Below are 26,911 nucleotides of genomic sequence, written 5' to 3' on the forward strand. Positions count from 1 at the left end.
TTTAGTGGAGTAGTTCATGTGTGCTTTGCTGGGAGTGCACCTATGGTGTGAAAGGTTGTTGATTAGTTGAGAGCAGACGCTATCTTAACGTTTTAGGTCAAGCCTGTATGATTGCATTTGTTCATGTAGTTGGTTTGCGCTGTATGAGGTGCTATAGTTTTCAATATATGAATGAAGAAGCTTCCTGCACCGTTTGAACTATGAACTGGGCATTGGTTAATATGTTGTCATGTGCTACAAACATCATATGGACATTGGTTTTGTTTTTGTCAAGAGTCCTGAGAACCTAAACTGGGCAAATATTGTGAAGCTATCATGTGATGAAATCATATATCGAGCATTGGTTCTATTGTGTCATGGCCTTGAGAACCTAAACGGAACTTTGATATTTTTGTTCTCTTGGGCTGAAAACATCAATTGGGCATGAGTTTTGATTTTGTCATGGGCTGAAAACCAAAACTGGCCTTTGGTTATTATTGTCTCATGTGTTGGAACTATGAACTGTGCAGTGGTTCAGATTGTGTTGTGTCCTGAAAATTGGTAGCTGGGCATTGTTTATGATGTTGTCATGTGCTCAATACATCAATTGGGCATTGGTAAATAAGATGTAGTAATTGGTTGGGAGTTGACACTGAAATGGTTTCTTTTTCGCTGCTTTGGTGCATTGGTTTGTAGTTATTACAATGCAGGAAATTGAAACCATGATGTGTGCCGTCCAGTATATCTTTGCTTACATGATGTTGTAGATGTTTTGTTCTACGCTTTTGGTTGTAATATCCAAAACTATTGATGGCTGTTGTCAATGATTTAAAGGGGCGCTATGAATCCATTTTATGAGAGTATGCTCCAGGATAGTTTCGATCGTATGACTTGGCCGGGCCAAGACATGGGGGCCCAGGGTACCTCATCTGCTATACTGCAAGCGGACCTATCACAGTTCGATGTTTTGGACACTCCTATTGCACAAGAGGAGATGGGGCAATTCAGCTTGAGCAGCGACGAGAAGGGTAGGAAGAAGGTAACATCGAAGAAGAAGAAGAAGAAGAAGAAGAAGAAGAAGAAGAAGAAGAAGAAGAAGAAGGTGGAGCCAAAGACTGACCGAACAAAGTGGACAGACGAAGAAGATGAGCTACTCGTGTCGGTATGGTTAAACGTCAGCCAGGATCCTGTGGTTGGTACAGATCAGTCCAAGGAGACTTATTGGGGAAGAATTGCCAAGTACTTCAACACATATAGGAAGCCAACCATGATGACTAGGTCCGACAAGGCTCTAATCAACCACATGAAGCTCATTACGGACGCAGTTAGCAAGTTCATGGTTCATGTTAGGAAGGTTGAGCAACTGAATCCTAGCGGGACCAATGAGCATGATAAGGTAACCATTTAAGGTGCTGATCTGTTGTTGTAAATCTACCTTGAACATGCAGGAACAACAACTCATTCATTCTTTTTGTAGATGGCTCGAGCTTGCACGACATATAAGGGCATTGAGGGAAAGCCTTTTGCATACACGCACTGCTGGGTCATGCTTGCCGACCACCCGAAATGGCACGCCCACGAGTCCACGAAGGCACAAATGCTGCAGGATGTGATGGATACACAATCGAGCCAAGCTGCATGCAACAAAGTGGCGAATGACGCGGCCTCGAACGCTTCGATGGAGCTTCCTTGGCCTATTGGACGGGACGCAGCTAAAACGGCCCGTGCGTGCAAATCTCCTTCCACTACTTCATTGGCAACCGTCTCTGGTGGTATGTATGAAAGGCACCTAGTTGACCTTACTGAAACAAAGAAGGTTATGGTCGAGTTGAAGAAGGAGTAGATCCAAGTAATACGCCTGCAAGCATCTGTCCGAGTTAATGATCAAGACGAACGTATAATAAACTTGGACACTGTTAGTGGTCCCCTACGAGAGTATTACAGGAAGAGGCAAGAAGATATTCTGGCAAAGTGGAAGCTCGTAGAGGAGACCCCGTAGGAGGCCGTGTTTCTGTTCTTTGCTATGTGCTGATCTTCTTGTATTGGCTGTTTCATGTCGTCCCAGCTTTATGTCCTGCTTCCCTCTGATGTCCAGGCCGACTTGAACTTTGGTGCAATGGCAAACTTCATTACTTTGTGAGCTTGGTGAACAATATTTCATGTCCTGCTTATTTGGTTGTCTTGGGACTTTGTTGTCCTGCCAAACTTGGTTAATCTATGAGCATTGTGAACAATACTTGAGGTCCAGCTTATTTGGTTGTCCTGGGACTTTGTTGTCCTGCCAAACTTGGTTACTCTCTGTGCAATATGAACAACATGTGGCGCTGCATACTATTCTAATATCGGTTTGCAATCATCACGGTTTGCTGGTTATCGAATGCAACGGACTTTATTTCATCCATGAACATCACAACACGTGGTTACGAACACGGCTCACAAGCACTCACATCACTAGGTGCACAATAACGATACCACGATACAAAATATGCTTCGTACCATGATACAAACGGTACCTTAGGGGAACATAAAATAACATACATGCCACACTACTACACGATATATGATCAAATGACTCCAGAGGTATTCAACAGAGTTCTATTGTGCTCCATGAAGACTCCAAATGTGCTCCACCAGGTCTTCACACAATTGGTGGTGCAATGCACGGTTCTTGATGGCTTCAGTGGCTTCGACATAATGCAGGAGTGCTTGGTCTGGATCGCGATGCACTGTCACCTTCTCGCCCATATAGTCGAATACCTCCTCTGAAGCGGCGCCTCCCTTTTCATCCTCAACTATCATGTTGTGCATTATGACACATGCGGTCATTATGTTCTGCAGTGTGCTTTGATCCAAAACTCTAGCTGGTCCGTGAATTATGGCAAACCTCGACTGCAATACACCAAATGCACGTTCCACATCCTTCCGGACTACTGCTTGCATGGCGGAGAAATGCACGCTCTTGTTGCCTCTTGGTGCTGAAATTGGCTTCACTATGGTCGCCCATTCGGGGTAAATTATGTCCCCTAGGTAGTACCCCATGTCATACCTGTTACCGTTAACGGTGTATGACACGTTTAGCGCAGTACCGTCGGTGCGCCTACTGAAAATGTTAGACCGGTGCAAAACATTTATATCGTTCAGACTACCAGGCATTCCAAAGAAAGCATGCCATATCCATAGATCGTACGACGCAACCTCCTCCAAAACTATGGACGGCTTGCTAGTATGGCCGGTATAAGCGTCATGCCATGCTTTCAAACAGTTCTTCCATATCCAATGCATGCAGTCGATGCTCCTAAGCATCCTAAGAAACCCTCTTTGCTCGCCTTCAACCAAGAGTCGATCGGTATCTTCTGCAGTGGGTGCACGGAGTTATTCATCAAGGAAAAGCAAGACAATAGTGTGGACAAACTTCCTCAAGGCCAGCATCGCTGTGCTACCCCCGATCCGCACATACTCATCCACTGCATCTGAACTAACTCCGTACGCTAGTTGGCGGATGGCCGCAATCATTTTTTGTAGGGGGCTTAGACCGAGCTTCCCGGTTGCATCCCTCTTCTGCCGAAACCATGGGTCATGCTGCTCCACAACAGCCGCAATTCTCAAGAACAATGGACGGCTCATCTGAAACCTGATAGGGTGAACAATCGTTATTACGGGTCGCTACCTTCATATGTGGTGCATATAGAAGATGGTCTTATCTACGACGGAATAATGTTTCACCATACACTGGGTTATTGGCGAAGTAGTCCCTGAACAGCCTAGCAGCACCTTCCCGGTGCCCACGGTCTATGACCGCATGGCTCGGGATGGAGCCATGCTGACGGCTCCGACCCTGCGATGCAACCTGTTCCTCCTCGATGGCGACAAGCAAAAGCAATTCGTCCTCTTCGTCGCTCGAGTCCGACGAGAACATTAGCATTTCTTCAGAGTCTGAAGAGCTCATTGTGTAAATGCAAGATAGGGAAGAAGTGTGCCTCTCACATATGACGGCCGGCCCTTTTAATAGGGACTCCAATCTTCACATGGAAGCCACCAGTGCCTAGCTTCCCCTGCAAGGAGAAGCGTCCGTACACAATTCCTTCCACGGGAAGACTCGTGCCCAAGAAGCCAGCTCCCATGTGCTTCTTGTCTAGCATGACAACATTCTTGTCCACGACGATGAGCCGAAACAGACTGGTATTGCGCGTTTTTAACAATTTCATCGCCGAAATAAATAAGATCCCATGTGTATCGATCGTTCCGGTCCCCTTAAAAATATCTTATATGGCGTACAAGTACCACATATACGTAATGTATCGTAAAAAAAGGGTGGTAGTTAAAAAGAATGATAGAATATTGAAAGTCTGTTGGGGAAGGGAACGAAGAAGAGAATGCTGTTGGAATGCAGGAATCTGAAGGGAACGAATCTGGGAAAAGAATCCCACTGTGAAGGGATTTTAGAGTGAGAAGGAAAGAAAACCATTAGAATTAGTCTAATATGGATTCACATGAGGAACGTCTCTTCTTCCGTTCTCTCCTCCACCTATGATAAATAGTGACATAAATCTCTTATAGCTAGTAGCTAATTAACTCAGTGTCCTTGGAGACGCCCTGAGAGAGACACCAGTTGCCGCGTGCTGCCTGCTCCATCCGCCGCATGTGGAATGAGGATGCATCCCCAACTCGGTCGCGCCTCCTTTTGAGTTTAATTTTGAGCTGTTCCAACACCAACCGTTCCAAATATTGGGAGGCCCATCCATAATATCTCTAACCTGTACCGGGCCTGCCCTAGCTAGCACGCGCGCCATAGATCAGAATTCTGATCCAGTGAGAAGTTAGATGGTCCGCTAGCTTTCCTTTGATTGAGTATCCATTCGGTTGGATCATAGCCCATCACGGAGGGAGAGAATTAATTAATGACAAATCTTCCTTCCGCTGCAGGCAGGCGGGTGCTAGAAATTTATCTGGACTCAGGGTTGATACCCATCATTAATCTGCTCTTTGATATAAGATCATCTACAAGAAGCTTCAATTCGATGTGGCATGCATGCATTCACAGTGCCTTGGCCGAACGTCTCTAGCTCTAATCTGATCGGGTCACCGTTGAAACAAAGTCCGATCCTTGCATTCTGCGGTGGAACTGTGGAAGGTAGCAGATCTTTTCAAGGATGGTCGGGTGAGGTGCATGGTGCCACAACACGAACAAACTCATGGTGCGCCTCTCACTCTCAGATGCGCTAAATTAAAATGCAGGAGGCGTTTATTAATTCCGTTTCACGGGCGGATCCGGCAGCAGTAACCTCTAACCACCATCGCTTTTTTCTTTCTTAATAATGCCTGGTTGCATTGGTGCACGTACAACACACGTAGACAGAGCAGGGCACCTTTCCTTTGACAGCACGTCAGCACCAGCTGCTGAGCCTGAGCGTACAAAAACCTGCTTTAATTTGGCTCGTTCCAAGGCGCACTGCATCGTTTTGTATGATTGCATCTCGTTTTTCAGTCTTGTCGCGATTACTGTTGGGTACGTAGTCACTCAATTATTGAGTAGCCTATTGTCAAGCACAATCAACTTGTATTATCTAGGATTCTAGGTGCATTCGATGAATAAAACAGCTGCTGCACTGCACTGCACACATGTAACCGGCCGGCAAGCACATCTAAAAAGACAGGGAGGGTGGTCACAGGAGGTCGAGAATGTGAAGAAGCAGCTAGTATAGTAGTACGCTCGTGACCCCAAGGCGAGGCAAGGGGGGCAAGCAAGCTGCTCTAGTCGCTCCAGCCACATGTGACCCCTCTCGCCCCACCCGTCCAAAGCAATGCATCCACCGGCTGCCCCTGCCTGCACTTCAACTAGCTAGCTTGCCGCCTATAAGTAGCAGAGACCATGCATGGCATTGGCATTGGCATCAACACACGCGACACTACAATTCAGATTCATTCATCCAAATTGGAGAGAGAATAATGGCATCCTCCTCCTCCTCCTCCTCCTCCCGCGCCGTCGCGGCTGCTCTGCTGTGCCTCCTGCTGCTTGCTAGTAGCCATGGCTGCTGCGCCAAGCACAAGCATAAGGCCCGCACCACTCCTCCGGCTCCTGCAGTCCCCACCCCGACCCCTGCCGCAAATTCCAGTGCCGACTCCAGCGGCTGGCTCAATGCCAGGGCAACCTGGTACGGCGCCCCCAACGGCGCCGGACCAGACGACAACGGTATGCGCGCCGCCGTATGCATGCATTATTATCGGACTCATCCATCAGTTTGCATTGGTACATAAATAGCTATATATTGGCATCATATCATATCAAATATATCTGTCTAAGGGCCTATTTGTTTGAGTTGGAGATTGTGAAAAATAGTTTATATATTGTGGATTGTAAGAAGCTGGATTGTAGATTGTTACAATCTGATGGAAGATAAATTGCTGAATTGTTACAATCTGTATGTTGGATTATAACAATCTAGCTTTTCCAACTAGCGGTTTGTTTCAGCTTTTGGATTGTGATCATAATCCAGCTGTTTATTTTAATTTTTGGATTCTGATCACAATCCAGCTTTTATAATCTGAAACAAACAGGATCTAAGAAGTAGCTAGCTCAATCAAATCAATAATGTAGGTGGCGCTTGCGGATTCAAGAACGTGAACCTGCCTCCTTTCTCCGGCATGACATCCTGCGGCAACGAGCCACTTTTCAAGGACGGCAAAGGATGCGGCTCATGCTACCAGGTCTGCTAGCTACTAAGTAACAGCTTCATTTTGAGTTGAGGACATGCATTACTGTTGCAGCACTTACTTGCCATTGCCAACACGTGACAATGCAAGTGTCTTTTTGTCCAGCCTGTAATATAGTAATTGCGTATACCACTAGTACGTACGTGCGTGCTGTTTGCGATTCGATCCATCTCTCATCCAATCATGATTATTATTCGATCTGGATTGTTGCTGCAGATAAGGTGCGTCGCCCACCCGGCGTGCTCCGCCGTCCCGGAGACGGTGATCATCACGGACATGAACTACTACCCCGTGGCCCCCTACCACTTCGACCTCAGCGGCACCGCCTTCGGCGCCATGGCCAAGGACGAACGCAACGACGAGCTCCGACACGCTGGCATCATCGACATCCAGTTCAAGAGGTCATTATTCTTAATTTTCTCTCTCTCTAATACTGTATACCTTAATTTTGCACACACCAATGAAAATCTGGTATGCTTATCAAATTCTCTATCGAGATTTTCAGATTCAACAGAAGACAAACAAATTAATTCACTATTGGTTTTACCTAGAGTAACTCCCAATATATAAGTAAAAACAATTTTGCATAATAAAAAAGGACCGACGCGGAAAGCTACGATTGAAATAGGGTCTAAACAAGGTTGAGAAATTGCCATTCGTTGGTTATTAGAAGCATCAAAAAACGTCCGGATCAAAATGTAGCTTTCAAATTAAGTTTGGAATTAGTAGTGGAGGCAAAGGGTCGTTTTCATTCCTCTCCACCGTTCGCTAGCTCCTTTACGGCGACGGTTATATATATATGTTGGGCGGGCACACACAAATGTCCTCCTCTACAATGTAAGTATAATAACCAACTTTTAACGGCATAGCTATCTATGCTGCTTTCACTGGGCCCCAAAAGGATTTCATTTTTTCTCGGGAAAAGCAGAAAACACCAAATGTCCAAATCGGCATCAGCATCAGCATTTATGCAACAAGATTTTCTTCTTCTTGGTTGTTTGTTAGTCCAGATCGCTTCGGATCGATGTGACACACACACAATGACACAAATTAACATTCATAAGTATGTATGTATCACAAATTAAATGCAGTCGTACGTACGTAGTGACACTGACAATGCAGCACGTACGAATACACATATGAACTACAGGGTGCCGTGCCAGTACCAGGGGCTGACGGTGACGTTCCACGTGGAGCATGGGTCGAACCCCAACTACCTTGCGGTGCTGGTGGAGTACGAGAACGGCGACGGCGACGTGGTGCAGGTGGACCTCATGGAGTCGCGGGCGGAGGACGGCGAGCCGACGGGCGTGTGGGAGCCGATGCACGAGTCGTGGGGCTCCATCTGGAGGATGGACACCCGGCGCCCGCTGCAGGGGCCCTTCTCGCTGCGCATCACCAACGAGTCCGGCAAGACGCTCGTCGCCGACCAGGTCATCCCCGCAGACTGGCAGCCGGACAGCGTCTACAGCTCCATCGTCCAGTTCGAGTAGCTCAACCACCTGCACTCAGATCTACCATGCATATGCATGCAGCTAGCTAGCTGATTCTTCTATATATCGATCCGTCGTCGCTCGGTCGATTATATATGAATGCCTTGTTAACTAGGCGTTAATTATTGTTGGGAGGCATCCATGCGTTCTACCAGTATTTAGCTAGCTAGGTGATCGAGACGTCGCTTGTGACGTCCGGGTGCGTACGTACGTGTCGATGATATACGATCATGTCGTCGTGTGCTACATATATATATATATATATACACTCCAGAAACTGCACGTACGGTTCTCTCGTCCTCGTAAGTGCAAGACTTAATTAATACTCGTATATGGAGGAGTCAGCTAGCTGGTATGTATGTATAATAGCAGTATATACTTACTTCATTACGGGTATATATGCAGATCTCCCAGCTACTATCTGTACCACTAGTAGCTAGCGTGAACTGTATGTAATGTACTACTCCTATTTCTATTTGATTTGTAACGAAATTAAATCAGCTGGTCGTCGATGGTTTCAAGGCCGCACATTGCTCAACTTTGGAGGGTATGCATGCCTGCTGCCTCTTTCTTTCTTTTTCGTTGTCATCTTCAGCCCGTGCGCCCTGCTGTGGCCCTTTATTTGGTCTTTTGCGTTGGCCTGCTTCATTGGATTGGATGCTTGCACTCACGGGCTTTTGGCAGCTAGCTCTACCCTCCATGCAGTGGGGCTTCCGTGCCTTTTTACCATCAACAGCTCGACTCAATCTTAATTAATTTCCGAATCTCAAGTCGTCCCTGCATGCTCCATGAATTGTAACTAATTAGTAGTAACTAGCGCATCAACCTGTGCGATTGCACAGGCTAGAAATTTAGCATACAACTGAATTTTAGATATTTGTGTTAATAATAATTGTATGCTAAGATACATCAGCTATTTATATTTAAATATTAGAATATAAAATATAAATGTAATTTTTATTCATAATATTGAAATCATATTTATTATTTGTGAATAGATCTAATTTATAATTTTTATTTTATGTGTTATGCAAATTGATTTTTATTTGTTTCTTGATTTTTTGAAATTATTATTATTTTTAATATTGTCACCGTATCTCATATTATTTTTTTGAGATACATTATAAATTCTTTGATATTACTTTTATGTGATAATCCGTAATATGTTTGCGTTTTGTTGTTTTAATTTTGTAATATCTGATTACACGTATATTTAATTGGTATATTTTAATTGATTTGGAAAAGTGTGTTTATTGCTAACGTAACTAAGTTGGAGTTTGCTAACGTAACCTTGTTGGACAAAGGATATCTATAAAAAAAAAAGAAGGAAAGATCAGGAAGGAAGTAGTCTTAGAGTTGGACTCTGATTTGTTTTTTAATCTTTTGTTTCTTCTGGTTGTTGATCTATGGTTACAGTTAGTCAATCAATCAATTCGACGGTCGGATGTTTTGCTTTTTTATGAGAATTTCTAGGATTTTTCTAAGATTAATGTGAAGGCACCAAAAGAAGCCTCCAATTAGTAAATATAAGATTGCTACAAGGGAGTGGACTATCAACTCATGTACGTACTATGTGTGCCAAGCTAAACAATTCTTAATGGTACTTTACCACAGGCAAGCTAGCTAAGACAATGAAAGGAAAATAAAACTGACGACGAGCATATATATGCATGCAGCTGGAGGCGACACATCGGATGGATGCAATACTAATGCATATGCGTAACGCGATGGATGTAGAATCATTATGTTTTGTGAACCGTGCACGCATGCAGTAGAATAATACAAGTACGACTAGATTAATTCTTTCGGTTAGAGTATATCTTTTGTTATCCTGATAATTAAGAGCACCCTGCAATGCGCTTAAACTAGGTGTAGAAGGGTGGAAAGCTGCCAGATCGATGCTAAAGCGAGCGAGCTACGGAAGGGTCTCACTCTCATCATGGCAATTGGCAACACTTTTTCCCATGATATTCTTGTGCGTGGGGGTGATCCATCGATGGGCCTTCATTCATTATTGCACACCAACATACTACTGTATGCACTTCACTTCCGGCCGGACGCCTTTCCATTGTACTGCCAGCACGCACTTCCGGATAATGCTAATTATATACATTAAAATTCTCTGCTCTGATTATTATAGTCGACGGTTGTGTATGGGAGTAAGCATTGGTTATTAGTTACATAAGATTGGAGAGCCTTCAAGTTAACCCTTACATAAGATGTGTTAGAAAAAGAGAAAAATCTTAAAAATTCGCAAAAAAAAAAGCAAAACATCCCACCATCAATTTGATAGACTCTAATCATAATTGAAAATAATAACAATTGGATCTAATGAGTTTTTAAATCACCCACCTTTGCCATTATGAAAAAATTAACCCAAAATACTCTAAATGTATGCTTCTAAATTTTCCACCTGTGCCATTGTATAAAAAATAACCAAAAGAGCCTAATAATTTGCTTCTAAATTACCCACATATACCATATAACAAAATTAACCTAAAGTGTTGTTGCCTTGCAACTTGTATATTCTTTTCACCTAAATACTATTAATTTAGGTATCACTCTCGATTATGTCATGTAGTCCGGAGACAAACTAAAAAGAAAAGAAAATATTATACCATATATAGCCACACATATGTTAGAGAATATCATGATCATGAGGGAGAAAAAAATAACTTTATACAAGACTCTGATTCAATAGAGGAATAAAATAAGGAAACATGTCAATATACACACGTCAACCGAATCTAAATCCCAAATCATAAATATTTCACAAAATTATATTATCCATGTATTCCCTAAAATATTTCTAGCCTGTAGGACCAATAATGACGACTAGACGGGGTGAATAGATGCCTTATCAAATTATTTTGAATCGAATGTCCTTCTCCTTTGTTTCACCCAACATACCTTAAAAATTCAAGTGGAAGCAGATATATAGAAACAAAGAAATGAATCAATAACATGTGACTCCATGGATGAACATAAAGTTTTATTTAAGACCATTCCATGACTCTAGCCACAAAAAAGCTCGCAACTTTGAAAGGAACTCAAGAAGATGATCATCAGATGAAGAAACTCTCTAAGTTGATGACTTAGAGAGAAGAGAATGGAAGACCTAAATTTGTACTATTATACGTGTATTTTATGCCTCTAACAACAAATAGATCAAATTCACAAGGATGAAAAAACTACAGCTCAAAAAGAAAAACGAAAATCACAACCGAAAAAGAAAAACTTGCAAGAGAAGTAAGGAAACCAAAAGAAAGAGATTAGAAGGAGATGAAAACAAGCTCATGTGAGAATATCAACTTTATTAAGCACAGAGGTTAGCACTATTTTAAACAGATTATAAAGTATTTTTTTTTCCATGACAGTATGGCAGGCCATGGAGGTTTGAAGTACTACATACGTGTGGAAGAGTGCATGCATGTGACCGATCCGCGGCACCAATCAATTCAAAATTGCTTCATGCTGTCACGTTCCCAATAGGACAAGGACTCAAGTTAACACACAGGAACACCAGAGTCCAGATACACCTCAATCTCAGAGAAATATATAGTGGCAACCGAGTCAATAAAACGAGCGGATACAGTTGGGGCCTAGACTTGAAATCAGCAATATAATATATTGGGTAGAGAGGAAGAGAAGACTGGGGGAAGAGGTAGAGCAGCAGCAAGGGAAGGGATTGGAGAAGATGAGCTCAAGGAGGAAGAAGACCGGAAGTAGGAGGAGTCTGTTCTATATTCTCTTGTTCGATGTTCCTCGTCCTGCTCTGCTGGTCGTGCCTCTCTTATGCGCTCTTGGCCTCCGTTCTCCGGTCCAGCCCATCAACTAACCCAGCGTTCGGCCATCAGCCCAGGCAAATACTATATTAGAGCGATGCTTATCTACTTCTACTTCACATAGAAGTTAGTGTAGAAATTAACCCTCCAATATATACTATCTTTCACATCTCAAAATATATGACCATATTTAATTTTTTATTGTTTCCCGTTAGTGTCACGCCCCGAACACAGGCTCACATGACAGCCGCCACATAATTATGGATTAAAAACCCATAATCATATTAGGGCAAAAATACTCAAATAAAATTAGTGGTTTACAGAGCAACTAGCGGAAGCTTTATTTATATGAGATGTCATAATTTACATGATTATGTGTCTACTTATACAACTTATTTTGATGTAAACAAATTATTAAACACTACATTATTGATATATCCCAAAATTTCCCATGTATAGCATCTAGTCGTCGTTGTCTTGATCATAACCTTGAGATTCTACGTTTAACACCCAAAACAATTATGAGTATAAAATACTCAGCAAGATAAAGACATTGCATGTATAAATAAATCTGAATTATTATAATATCAAATTTTTATTGTTTATTTAACTCTGCAGAGATTGTCCAATCACTAATATTACGTCGTGTTTTGTACCACGACGAGGCCTGAGCTTTTCCTATGGACAGTCCCAAATGATACTTTCAATGCACGTGCTACACCATACAGGTGAATAATATAGTCCCGGCTACATGACTAGATCTTTCACTAGGCACTCCCGGTAACTCAAAATGTATCGACTGTCCACGTCAGTATCCACTCTACCATTAATGATTGACAACAATATGAATAATTGGTTGAACATATGTATTTCTATTCTAGAAATACAAACATTAATTAAAATGTAACATCAAACTGTAATATTAATGGATAATAATTTATAATAACGGGAAATACAATATTAAAATATAAACAGACAATAATTCTCATATAAATATGTTACTCTAATAGGGTATGAATGCAGCTTACAGATAAAAGCATAATAATAATAAAATAGGGTGCCAACGCAGCTTGCAGATAAAAACATGATATAAATAAAACGGGTGTCAACGCAGCTTGCAAATAAAAGTATGATATAAATAAGACGGGTGTCAACGCAGCTTGCAGATAAAAACATGATATAAATAAAACGGGTGTCAACGCAGCTTGCAAATAAAAGTATGATATAAATAAGACGGGTGTCAACGCAGCTTGCCTCTTACTAAGAAAACCAAGATATAGCGTCTTTGTCCTGATATGAAATTTTGGCAGAACCGACGTTTGAAAACCGATGTTTATATATCTCGGCGGGAAACCCGAACTATAACTTGACAGAATACCCAAACTATAGTTTAACTATAGGCTATAGCACCCTAATGGTACACTAATGATCTTGACTAATAATAATATGGAAGTGCAAGAGTGTGTGTACGTGTATATTGTATGAGGAAGACTTGAGTGAAGGTGTGTGAGTGTTGGAAGAAGACTCGTTGTGGATGGTCAGTAGCAGGTGGTTTACTACTCTATTTATAAGCGTCGATAACTTGGCCACTACGGAAGTTTTGCATTCTGCAATGATAAACATGCAAGGTAACGTGTTCCCTGCTCCAAGATAATCCAAACTGAGCTGCGTGCGCTACTAGTATAGGTATCAAGATTTACTTTGATGGCCCGATAGTCAGTGTCCTGAAGTATCAGTGGACTTAAGTCAAAACAATTAAACTCATACAAGCCTATGAGTGCCTATGGATTTGGTGTTCTGAAAAAAAAAGGAAAACAATGGTTTTGCTAGAGTCACATGACGTGGAGGATAAGCAAGGTAAAAAGTTATGCTTTATCAGTGACTTGGAACTTTATCCAAACAAAACATTGGGCATCTATAGTATTTTTTTTACATGACAGACTCGAGTCAGACGTACTGTGTGCTGCCACTGCAATCCAATGGCCCATAGTACTAATGCATTTGACTTACTAGTGGGCCTAGAAGTGAATTTCTGCAATCATCTCTAATAGTTGGCACAATGACATGTGGGCCATGGTAAAGTTTTACTTTTCACTTTCATAATGTAAACTGCAAATATTCATAAATACTAAATTAATACGTGGATTAACTCAAATATCATAATTAATTAGCCAAACATCTCATTATATTGTATATAATTATGTTGTTCCTCACATCCTTCCCCCCTTAAAAGAAATTTCGTCCCGAAATTTCACTCACTACTATCCAAAAAAAGATAGGGAAAATCTCTGCGGATATCCTCTTCTTTTTCCCAGGTAGCTTCTTCCTCACTGTGGTTACTCCATTGTATTTTAACAAATGGAATTGTTCGTTGACGTAACTTACGATCAATTGATCCTAAGATACGAATAGGATATTCTTGATATGTTAGGTCATCTTGTAGTTGTAATAATGGCATCTCAACTTTATCTGTTGGCCGTCGCAAACACTTTCGCAGCATTGAGACATGGAAGGTATTATGTACTCCTTGTAGGTGTTGTGGTAACTCTAACTGATATGCGACTTTCCCAACTTTATGTGTTACTTGATATGGTCCAATATATCTTGGGCTTAATTTTCCATGGATGCCGAATCTTTTGATTCCTTTCATTGGCGAGATTTTTAAATATACCCAATCACCTTGTTGAAACTCTAGATCTCTTCTACGGTTATCGGCATAACTTTTCTGTCTATTTTGAGCCGTATGCATTCGATTTCTTATAACCTTAATTTTCTCATCTGTTTCTTGTACTAAATCTGGCCCAACAAATTTCTTCTCTCCAACTTCATTCCAACAAATTGGTGTTCGGCATTTCCTTTCATACAATGCCTCATATGGTGCCATCTGGATAGTTGACTGGTAGCTATTATTGTAGGTAAATTCTACTAAAGGTAGATGTTTATCCCATGATCCTCCAAAATCTATTACACATGCTCTTAGCATATCTTCTAAAATTTGATTGACTCTTTCTGTTTGTCCATCTGTCTGCGGGTGATATGCTGTACTGAAGTTTAGTTTTGTTCCCATAGCTTTATGTAGACTTTTCCAAAACTTAGATACAAAACGAGGATCTCTGTCAAAAACAATAGCTAATGGCACACCATGCAGTGACACTATTTCCTTGATATATATTTCAGCTAGTCTCTTAAGAGAGTAAGTTTTCTTCACAGGTATAAAGTGTGCTGTTTTTGTTAATCTATCGATAATTACCCAAATGGAGTCATGTCCAGTTGATGTACGAGGAAGTCCAACGATAAAATCCATACCAATTTGTTCCCATTTCCAAACTGGTATTTCTAAAGGTTGTAAATAACCACCTGGTTTCTGGTGCTCAGCTTTTACTCGTTGACATACATCACATTCAGAAATGAATTTGGCTATATCTCTTTTCATGTTATTCCACCAAAATATCCCCTTTAAATCTTTGTACATTTTTGTACTTCCAGGGTGAATAGTATAAGGGGTAGAGTGTGCTTCCTCTAGTATTTCCTTTTTTATTTCTTGGTCATCTGGAACACATAAGCGATTACGAAACCAAAATGATCCATCTTCATGGATTTTAAACTCAAGTGGTTTCCCAGCTTCTAATCCTTCCTTAATTTTATTTAGGAACTCATCATATTTTTGCTTCACCTTTATCTTTTCTTGTAAAATTGGCTGAAGCTGTAGAGCATAGAGTTGAATCTCTGGATTATTTCTTACAACCATGATTTCCAAATTTTCCAAATCTTTCAATATTTCTACTTGATTGGAGATAATAGTAGCCATGTTACATGATGCTTTTCTACTTAGAGCATCAGCAACAACGTTGGCTTTTCCAGGATGATAATTTATTTCAATATCATAATCTTTAATTAATTCCAACCAACGTCTTTGTCTCATATTTAGCTCCTTCTGAGTAAATATGTACTTGAGGCTCTTATGGTCAGTGTAGATTTCACAATGTTCTCCAAAGAGATAATGACGCCAAATCTTTAGTGCAAATATTACAGCTGCTAATTCCAAGTCATGGGTAGGGTAGTTCATTTCATTGGGTTTCAATTGACGGGATGCATATGCAATCACTTTATCTTCTTGCATTAGCACACAACCTAATCCCACTTTTGATGCATCACAATAGATCACATATCCAATTCCACTTCTTGGTAAAGTGAGTATTGGAGCAGATACAAGTTTCTTCTTTAGTTCTTTGAAACATTTGTCACATTGCTCATTCCATTCAAACTTTGCTCCTTTTCGTGTAAGCTTTGTTAATGGTGATGATAAATGAGCAAAACCTTCAATAAATCTTCTATAATATCCTGCTAATCCAAGAAAACTTCTTATCTCTGTTACTGTTGTTGGTTTCTTCCAGTCTACTACAGCTTGTACTTTTGTAGGATCCACTGAAATTCCATCCCCGGATATTACATGTCCCAAAAATGATACTTTGTTAAGCCAAAACTCACATTTCTTTAATTTTCCATATAACTTATTTTCTTTCAATATTTCAAGAACTATCCGTAGGTGATTTGCATGTTCTGCTTCATTCTTTGAGTATATTAAGATGTCATCAATAAATACAATAACAAACTGATCCAAGTAAGGTTTGAAAACTCAATTCATTAGATCCATGAAAGCTGGTGGAGCATTTGTTAACCCAAAAGGCATAACCAAATACTCATAATGTCCATATCTTGTTCGAAATGCAGTTTTGGGAACATCTTCCATTTTAATCTTCAGCTGATGATAACCAGACTGCAAATCTATCTTGGAAAATATCTTTGCTCCTTGAAGTTGATCAAATAAGTCATCGATTCTTGGCAATGGGTATTTATTCTTAATGGTCACTTTGTTTAATTCCCGATAGTCCACACAAAGTCTTAGGTTACCATCTTTCTTCTTTACAAAAAGTACAGGAGCACCCCATGGAGACACACTAGATTGTATGAAACCTTTGTTTTCCAGTTCTTCCAGCTGTTTCTTTAGCTCTTGCATTTCAACTGGAGCCATCCGATAAGGTGGTTTAACAATTGGACTAGTACCAGGAATTAGATCAATGCCAAATTCTATTTCTCGATCTGGTGGCATTCCTGGTAATTCTTCTGGAAAAACATCTATATATTCATTTACTACAGGAATATTCTTTATACTTTCCCTTGTAACTTCAAGATTAAGAGCTTTGAGGCTTGCTACCTTCATATTTCCTTGATACACTACTTCAAGATGGTTTGGTAACTTGAATATTACTCTTTTTCTATGGCAATCGATGAATGCCCAATTTATAGATAACCAATCCATACCCAAGATAACGTCAAACTCCACCATTTCTATTACCACTAGATTGGCCAAAAATTTCTTTCCTGATATTTCTATCGGGCATAAATCACATATGTATCTTGAAGTTACCTTTCTTACTGGGGTTTCAACTTTGATTTCAACGGGAAGTAATTTACGGCGTATGGCATGCTTATCAATAATTTTTTTTGATATAAAAGAATGCGATGCACCAGAATCAAAGAGTACTATTCCGTAGTGAGAGGCAATGGAAAGAATACATGTCACCACGTTGTTTGCTTCCTTTGTATCTTTCATAGTTAAATTGTAAACTCGAGCTCGGTTTCCTCCCTTAGCTTTTCCTTTTTCATCTTGTTGTTTTGCTGGTGCATTACTTGCTGGAGGTGCTAGTAAGTACATGGGCTTTTGAGGAGCTGGTAAACCTATTGGTGTAGGTTTTGACAGAGAATACTGATTATTATTTGTACTTTGCTTCGAATGAGGACATTGATAAAACATATGCCCTTCTTGGCCACATTCAAAGCAACGACCTTGTCTGTGATTACACTGTCGTGTGAAATGATTTCCTTGACAAATATTACACTTTGGGTTCAAGAACTTCTGGTTTGATTTGTTATTGCCAAATTGTCCAAAGGTCTTTGACTTTTTGAATCTGTTTCCAGATAATGAACCTTGAAAATCTCGATAATGCTTTCGTTTGGTCTCAATCATAGCTCGTTCTTCTTGATATGATTGTTCTGCGATGTATGCTTTATTCACTACTTCACGAAGGACATTGAGCTCAAAAACTTTTACTCTACCACGGATTATAGGATTGAGTCCATCTTCAAATCTCTGTGCCTTTTTAATTTCATTTTGGGCATATTCAGAAGCGTATCTCACCAACTTTGAAAACTCAATTTCATATTCAGCCACTGATTTGCCACCTTGTTTGAGATCAAGAAATTCTCGCTCTTTTTGTCTTTGTATACTAGGTGGAAAATACTTCTGATAGAAAGCTTGCTTGAATATTTCCCAAGTGAGAATGGTACCTTCAGGATATGACTTTCTATGTGCATTCCACCAATCAAAAGCTCCTTCTCTAAGCATAAACGTAGCATATGCAACCTTTTCTATATTTGAACACTTCACTATACCAAAACATTTTTCCATGTCAATTATCCAATTTTCTGCCATAAGTGGATCAGTTGTCCCACCAAAAATAGGGGGTTTAAGACGGTGAAAATCTGCGTTGTGATTGCGATGGTCTCCCTCAGATGTTCCATCTATTCTAGAGACTTGCTGACTAAGTTGTTGAATCAATGTACATTGTTGTTGTTGTGTCTCATGCTGCTTTCCTAACATTGCTATCAATATTTGGGGTAGTTGTGCCATCTCATGCCAGTTATTAGGAAAACTCGGGATGTCATGTTCTGTTGTTTGACCTGATGCATCAGTTCCTTTATCCTTGTTGTTCTCATCAGAATGGTTTTGTGCCATCTGATTCATTATTTCAAAACTGTAAATATTAATCAATGGAACAAAAGCTACAAAAACTGTATAATATTATTTTAAACAATGTACATAAGTAGTATATAACAATAGAAACAACCCATTAGAGAGATAATGTACAACAAAAATTCTCTCTATCTATGTTATGTGGTGAGCATGCCTAGCACAAAAAGGTACTTTCAACCCCAAAATCCCTCTTTGTGAGAAACTCTCTCTCTATCTAAAAGGCTAGTAGATTAATGCTGCAAGGAAATCCTACTAGTTGCTATTTATGTTGGACATAATCTCTTCAGGATCCTCATCATTATTTATATTGATAATATCCGAGAGTTGGATATACGACTCCCTTGTATGAGAATCATCTGATGGTAGCATTGGGAGTGAATCACCAGGTTCAGAAGGCAAGATGTTTTGTTGATTAAGAATCTGGTAAAGTTCATATAATTCTTGTGCAACTCGAGCACCTTGTTCACAAACACGAGTACGCCAACCTCGAACATTATTAATCTTATTTTCTAGAAAAGATAGATCATCCTGAAGATCGTGATTGTAAGAGCGATACTGGGCCACGGTATCACGTAGTTCAAGAACCTCTCTTTGATGCAAATCATCTAAGTGGATAGGTAAGTGATGGCGCATCTCATGGATAGCTGCTAAAGCAGCCCTCCTGTAAGCTTCGCCTTCAAATATATGCTCTCCAAAGAAAGTATGGAAAGGATGATCTAGTGGTCCATTTTTTAGCTTATATTGGACATAAACAAAAGCCTTAAACACATCTCCATCTCGAGTATAGCCAAAATATGGAGCTGGAAAGCCAAAGTCAGTTGTGATATTATTAAGAAACTCTTTAAAATCAACTGTATATACCTTTCCGCCTGCCATCTGCGGCAAGGAATAACAATTGAACATGAGTGAGAATATCTTATATAAAGGTAAAAAAAAATGTTAATGCATATTAATTGGAAAATAAAGCACAACCAATTTGCAAAAGGAAATCATGAGACTAACTAAGCGTTCCCCAACCACGCAACCTAAGGCTCTGATACCATTTTAACTGTCACGCCCCGAACACAGGCTCACATGACAGCCGCCACATAATTATGGATTAAAAACCCATAACCATGTTAGGGCAAAAATACTCAAATAAAATTAGTGGTTTACAGAGCAACTAGCGGAAGCTTTATTTATATGAGATGTCATAATTTACATGATTATGTGTCTACTTATACAACTTATTTTGATGTAAACAAATTATTAAACACTACACTATTGATATATCCCAAAATTTCCCATGTATAGCATCTAGTCGTCGTTGTCTTGATCATAACCTTGAGATTCTACGTTTAACACCCAAAACAATTATGAGTATAAAATACTCAGCAAGATAAAGACATTGCATGTATAAATAAATCTGAATTATTATAATATCAAATTTTTATTGTTTATTTAACTCTGCAGAGATTGTCCAATCACTAATATTACGTCGTGTTTTGTACCACGACGAGGCCTGAGCTTTTCCTATGGACAGTCCCAAATGATACTTTCAATGCACGTGCTACACCATACAGGTGAATAATATAGTCCCGGCTACATGACTAGATCTTTCACTAGGCACTCCCGGTAACTCAAAATGTATCGACTGTCCACGTCAGTATCCACTCTACCATTAATGATTGACAACAATATGAATAATTGGTTGAACATATGTATTTCTATTCTAGAAATACAAACATTAATTAAAATGTAACATCAAACTGTAATATTAATGGATAATAATTTATAATAACGGGAAATACAATATTAAAATATAAACAGACAATAATTCTCATATAAATATGTTACTCTAATAGGGTATGAATGCAGCTTACAGATAAAAGCATAATAATAATAAAATAGGGTGCCAACGCAGCTTGCAGATAAAAACATGATATAAATAAAACGGGTGTCAACGCAGCTTGCAAATAAAAGTATGATATAAATAAGACGGGTGTCAACGCAGCTTGCAGATAAAAACATGATATAAATAAAACGGGTGTCAACGCAGCTTGCAAATAAAAGTATGATATAAATAAGACGGGTGTCAACGCAGCTTGCCTCTTACTAAGAAAACCAAGATATAGCGTCTTTGTCCTGATATGAAATTTTGGCAGAACCGACGTTTGAAAACCGATGTTTATATATCTCGGCGGGAAACCCGAACTATAACTTGACAGAATACCCAAACTATAGTTTAACTATAGGCTATAGCACCCTAATGGTACACTAATGATCTTGACTAATAATAATATGGAAGTGCAAGAGTGTGTGTACGTGTATATTGTATGAGGAAGACTTGAGTGAAGGTGTGTGAGTGTTGGAAGAAGACTCGTTGTGGATGGTCAGTAGCAGGTGGTTTACTACTCTATTTATAAGCGTCGATAACTTGGCCACTACGGAAGTTTTGCATTCTGCAATGATAAACATGCAAGGTAACGTGTTCCCTGCTCCAAGATAATCCAAACTGAGCTGCGTGCGCTACTAGTATAGGTATCAAGATTTACTTTGATGGCCCGATAGTTAGTGTCCTGAAGTATCAGTGGACTTAAGTCAAAACAATTAAACTCATACAAGCCTATGAGTGCCTATGGATTTGGTGTTCTGAAAAAAAAAGGAAAACAATGGTTTTGCTAGAGTCACATGACGTGGAGGATAAGCAAGGTAAAAAGTTATGCTTTATCAGTGACTTGGAACTTTATCCAAACAAAACATTGGGCATCTATAGTATTTTTTTTACATGACAGACTCGAGTCAGACGTACTGTGTGCTGCCACTGCAATCCAATGGCCCATAGTACTAATGCATTTGACTTACTAGTGGGCCTAGAAGTGAATTTCTGCAATCATCTCTAATAGTTGGCACAATGACATGTGGGCCATGGTAAAGTTTTACTTTTCACTTTCATAATGTAAACTGCAAATATTCATAAATACTAAATTAATACGTGGATTAACTCAAATATCATAATTAATTAGCCACTTTATTTACGCAAATATAGCATATGTTAGTTTATTTTTTAAAACCTGCATATTATTATTTTCTCACATATGCTGAGCACTCTATGTACTCACTTTTGCTATCTCCCGTAATATATATGCTGCTCAGCGGAGGATTTTGAAGACTTTTTAAGATGACGACCTGGTGTACTAGGAGCGTATTTTTGGTCGATGCATGTAGAGTTGCTTGGTCGTCAATGTTTTCATTCCGCTACGTCGTTTAGTTCAGTCGTTGGGTCAATAGAGTTGTTTATGTGATTTTTTTTTAAGAGTTAAACGATTGTAAATTAAAATATTATTTTTGTTATTTTACATGTGATGTGTTTACGTATGTTAAAGTTTTTAGACACATATAAGCCATACTTAATTTTATTCGTTAAAATTGAGTGGTACAACAGCCTCCACTGGAGCAGGCTCCAATGACCCAAATTCACCAACAAACAACAAAGGGGATCGAAAGCATCACCAAACGTATAAACCCAACGAACACAGAAGTCATCGGCAGTCTAACCTAGACCAACAGCTCCACTAAAGACCCCACCGAAGACAACGATGACAAACAAAATCCAGTGAGTCACCGCCATCAACAACACACCCAAAATCAGATCTGCAATCTTATACCAGCTACACGAACCGACGCTGGACAAGTAGAAATCACCCTTCAAATGCCTCTCTACTGTAGCCATTTTTGGAGAGCTCCGCCCCGATAAGTGTTGCTACCTTCGTAGTTGTTTGAGCATGACGGCACATCAAACAGGCGTGACAATGTTCTTGAAGCCTCTAACACATATGCCTTACGTTTTTTAAGGGGATCGAACAGCGTGTGCACCATCTGGTTGTGGCAGATCTAATTAAGAAGCAGGGTAGATGCTAGAGTTTCCAGCTCTTGAAAAGTATGCGTAACAAAAGCTAAAAACATCATTGTGTTGTGTGAAAATTTAGTGGGCTATACAGGTGTAAATGTGTCGTCGATGCTAATATTTAATTGTTGATTGTTGCGTTGTAAACCCTATAAAATAGGTCTACTAGATAGATAACATCTTACTATCATTTTTCTACTAAACGAGCATAGATTAGATATACAATATTTAAAAAAGACACATATTTTTATAAATACTGAAAAATGGAAATATATAAATAAAAAGCTCGTCGTAGTCGTCCGGATGGCCCAAAACAAGTGAAGGCCTGATGACTCGGGCCACGTCCTCTCATATGGGATCAATCATGTGCCAAGCGGTAGCCGCCGGTGACGACGACGGCAACCCATGCCAGATTTTGCCATGTCGCGGTCCGGCTCCTACCCTGCTGCTGCTTCTTCTTGTGTACTGTGAACCCTCCCTAGTCCCTACCCAACCCAGGAAGAGGAAGACTGGGCGACCCGTTGGCATTGGCTATATATTCTGTGGCCCATTGACTAGGCTTGGATACTATCGAAAAGCGCACTGGACACACACGAGAACGAAACTTCCATTCCACAGCGTCGCAGAAAAACGGAGGAAAAATAAAATGACCTCTGCTCTCTCAGGCTCAGGGCTCAGTGCTCTCTCTGGAAATTGGAATGAATGCTCCACACCAACTTACTACTGTAACTGTTTAGGTGGGTTGGGCGCGCGCGCGCACACATGTAACATGTTTTCTTTTTATTTTTTGAGTGAACAGACATGTAACATGTTGCGGTACAACTAAAATAAAGTTGCAATGATTGGCAACTATATACGCTTACTTTCTGGTTTTTCATTTCTAATTTCTAAAGAATGCATGCATTTGAAGGGGGGCTATCTGAGTGCTGCTATTCCACTTCCACGCGCGTGCCAGAGAGGTAACTAGTAACTTTTTAGATAGTCTCTTTTGCTCTTCGTTTTTGAAAAAATTTCTCTCACGTCTTTCTGTTTTTTTTAAAGTTTTTCGAATAAATTATTCGGATAATTTCTTTAAAAAAATTAATGAGAAAAGTTTTGAGGAAAAGCTAACGAGAAAATTTTGCTTAGAAAAGTTTTAAAAAAATTCAAAAATGAAAAGTGTGTGGAGCTGTCTGGACGGCGATCAGAAATTCTGGGGGTATTTAGTATTAGCTGTTGTTCACTTTGTAGCAGGCTCCCCTCCTCCCTGGTCCAGGGGTCCAAGAGCAAAGCACAGCGAGGATGATCCATCCATCCACGAGACCCTGTCCCCCCATGAGGTGAGGTTGTTCCTGCTCTGCTCCAATCGCCTCTCAGAGCAACAATGATGGATGATGCTAGGAGGTATCTTCCTCTGTCAATATATCACAACTAAAGAAAACTTGCAAGTAGCAAATGTCACATCCTCCACACAAATTTAGTCCGACAGTCCGTCCTAATAATATGGAAACAAAGTGATCGACGTCTCATGCTCCAACCAAAGTGAAGGAGCCGCCTCCTAAATTCTAGAAGATCTACTGCACAGGCAGGGGCTATGCTTATCTGTATGCTAATATCAGCTTGAATGGTAATCAATTTATCCCTCTCATCGTAACATAAAGAGTATCTCCAGCGATATAGTAACTACTTAGCTATAAAAATTATAACTCTTCCATTGAACTAGCTATATCATTTCTTCTTAATTTAATATGGATCTATATGTAATATGGTATTAAAAGTTTATATCTATCTTGAAATACATTATAGACTGACTATATATTAGTAGTTATATAGCTTTTCTCTCTCTCCTTGTATTAACTCTTCTACATATAAATAAAAATTTGACATAGACATCCTTATTGCTACTTGATATGTATGGATTGTTAGAGAGACCCTTGAGGAAAGCCACATTAGATTTTTGTGTAGGTGGAGGAGAGAATGAATAAAGAGAGAGAATAACTAGCTATTAATCAGTAGATAGTCTACTCATTAAATACAATGATATTATACTCTATTATATATTGTCACGTTCCGAAATCCATAATTGTGTGTTTTAATCCTAAAACATGCAATTTCAGCTTCATGTTCCAGTTTGGGTCACTGGAGCACTTCACTTTGAGTCAATGAGGTGGGAGAAGGAAAAACTAAGAGAAATAAAGGAGCTGGAAGCAAGTCTGGACTTTCCTCTAGGTAAATGGGGCCCACTTGGGTGAAAAATATCTCTCTATAAGTGGGCAACAGCTCTCTCTCCCCTCAAACTTGCCCATACGTACTACTCACCCACTCCACCAGATAAGGCTTTTTGAAGAAGCAAGTTGGAGTTGGCTGTCTCTCACTCTCTCTCTCTTAGGCTCCCTTTTTCCCCTTTTGGATCCCTACCTCTGGGAGCAAGATCAAGGTACGTATGTGGTACTCACGTGACCACCAGCTCAAGGACTACCCGTCCATCCAATTCATTTTCAGTTTCCCCGAAGGAATTCGAGCTGGTTCTGAACTTGTTTGGTGTTCTTTGGGTGAAGCAAGGAAGCAGCAGTTTTTCCCACTCTTCTCCAAGCCATTTTTCGTCGTTTCCTCCTTCAACTGGCGGTCACCAACCTCAGCAAAGTACCTTGGGTGAGTCTGCTAGGCTCCCATAGCAAGTATGCTCATTTTTGGTTGGATAGATCTTGAATCTGGAACTAGGGTTGCAAAGTTCTTAAAGTTCTGCAGTCTGGGAACAAATGAGGATTTATGTGGATTTGAGTTAGGAATCATGTTGCTAGGCGGTTGAGCAAAGTCTAGACCCTGTACACCCTTCTAGGTATTTTTACTTTTGATTTAGAGAGACTCCCAGGTTAGTTTAGCCCAGTTTTTCCCTTCGTAATGGCTGCTGTTCTGGAGCTGCGCGAGGCTGATTTTACTGTAGCGCCGAGTACTGTGCACCCGAGCACCCTCTGATACTGTTCACCCCGAGCACGAGCGCAGTCACCCCGAGCACTCCCGAGCACACCGGGTACTGTTCACCCGACGACCCCGGGTACTGTTCACCCGACGACCCCGGGTACTGTTCACCCGAGCACGAGCGCAGTCACCCCGAGCACTCCGGAGCACCCCGGGTACTGTTCACCCGACGACCCTCGGGTACTGTTCACCCGAGCACTCCCGAGCACCCCGGGTACTGTTCACCCGACGAACCTCGGGTACTGTTCACCCGAGCACCCCTGTACTGTTCACCCCCCAGCACTCCCGAGCACCCCCGGGTACTGTTCACCCGAGCACCCCTGTACTGTTCACCCCCGAGCACTCCCGAGCACCCCCGGGTACTGTTCACCCCGAGGACCCCCGGGTACTGTCCACCCGAGCACCCCTGTACTGTTCACCCCTAGCACTCCCGAGCACCCCGGGTACTGTTCACCCCCGAGCACTCCCCGAGCACCCCCGGGTACTATTCACCCGAGCACCCCTGTACTGTTCACCCCGAGCACTCCCGAGCACCCCCGGGTACTGTTCACCCCGAGGACCCCCGGGTACTATTCACCTCGAGCGCCCCCGGGTACTGTTTGTCCCGGGTACCCGTGAGTACTGTTCATCCCGGGCACCCCGAGCACGGTTTATCAGGCTTTCCTGATAGCTGATAGCTTGTAAAATTCGTAGTTAATTCGTAGGAACTCCAAACTTTTTGAGACCACTTGGAAAATTCTGGTTTGGACAGTACGATCTTGGAATAATGTTGTCATGTATTGTGGAGCATATTTTTCTTACATGGTCGCATTTCATACATGCTCATTACATTGCACGCGTTGCTCTCTGTAGTGAACGCCGATCCGTCGATCCCGGAGGCCGTTGGCGATCGTGAGGCGTCCCACCTTTCTGATCCAGGGCAGCAAGGCAAGCATCGTTCATATTGTACCGTGTCTACTTGAAAATTTAATATGTTATCTACGCTTATGTATACATTGCATGTGTCGGGTACTGAGTTGGGTAGAACCTATGCCGATGCATTATCCCATTTCGGTCACATGTCATGTGTTGTTCCTAGGAGCCTAGTGGTGTCATCGAGGTCTAATTTTAGTTCGCTATGCTTAGTGGTACTTAAGCTTTTCGGTAGAAGTCGACGACGGCGTCCACCGTTGTTGCGAGCCTAGGATTTATTACTTGTTCACACTTATGGTTGTGTTGATGATGAGTCGGTTTGGTGAGTGGTGAGTTGAGACGAGGTGTGGGCGGTGTTAGGGGTGTCATCTGC

The 26,911-nt window shown here is 40.9% G+C and overlaps 2 protein-coding genes across 2 annotated transcripts; both read left to right on the forward strand.

The window, feature by feature from the left end:
• Positions 1-886: 886 nt before the first annotated feature.
• LOC133911323 (uncharacterized) lies at positions 887-1,822 on the forward strand. The gene is made up of 3 exons (XM_062353517.1): positions 887-1,018; positions 1,163-1,375; positions 1,457-1,822. The coding sequence occupies exons 1-3, from the start codon at positions 887-889 to the stop codon at positions 1,820-1,822; spliced, it is 711 nt and encodes a 236-aa protein (XP_062209501.1).
• Positions 1,823-5,627: 3,805 nt separating this feature from the next.
• Positions 5,628-8,758, forward strand: LOC133911338 (expansin-B7-like). Its single transcript, XM_062353539.1, has 4 exons — positions 5,628-6,169; positions 6,575-6,684; positions 6,907-7,091; positions 7,841-8,758. Exons 1-4 carry the CDS (start codon positions 5,926-5,928, stop codon positions 8,181-8,183), a joined length of 882 nt encoding a protein of 293 aa, XP_062209523.1. The 5' UTR covers positions 5,628-5,925; the 3' UTR covers positions 8,184-8,758.
• The last annotated feature ends 18,153 nt before the right edge of the window (positions 8,759-26,911 follow it).

This window comes from Phragmites australis, chromosome 3 (assembly GCF_958298935.1).
Source record: "Phragmites australis chromosome 3, lpPhrAust1.1, whole genome shotgun sequence".
Classification (NCBI taxonomy): Eukaryota; Viridiplantae; Streptophyta; class Magnoliopsida; order Poales; family Poaceae; genus Phragmites; species Phragmites australis.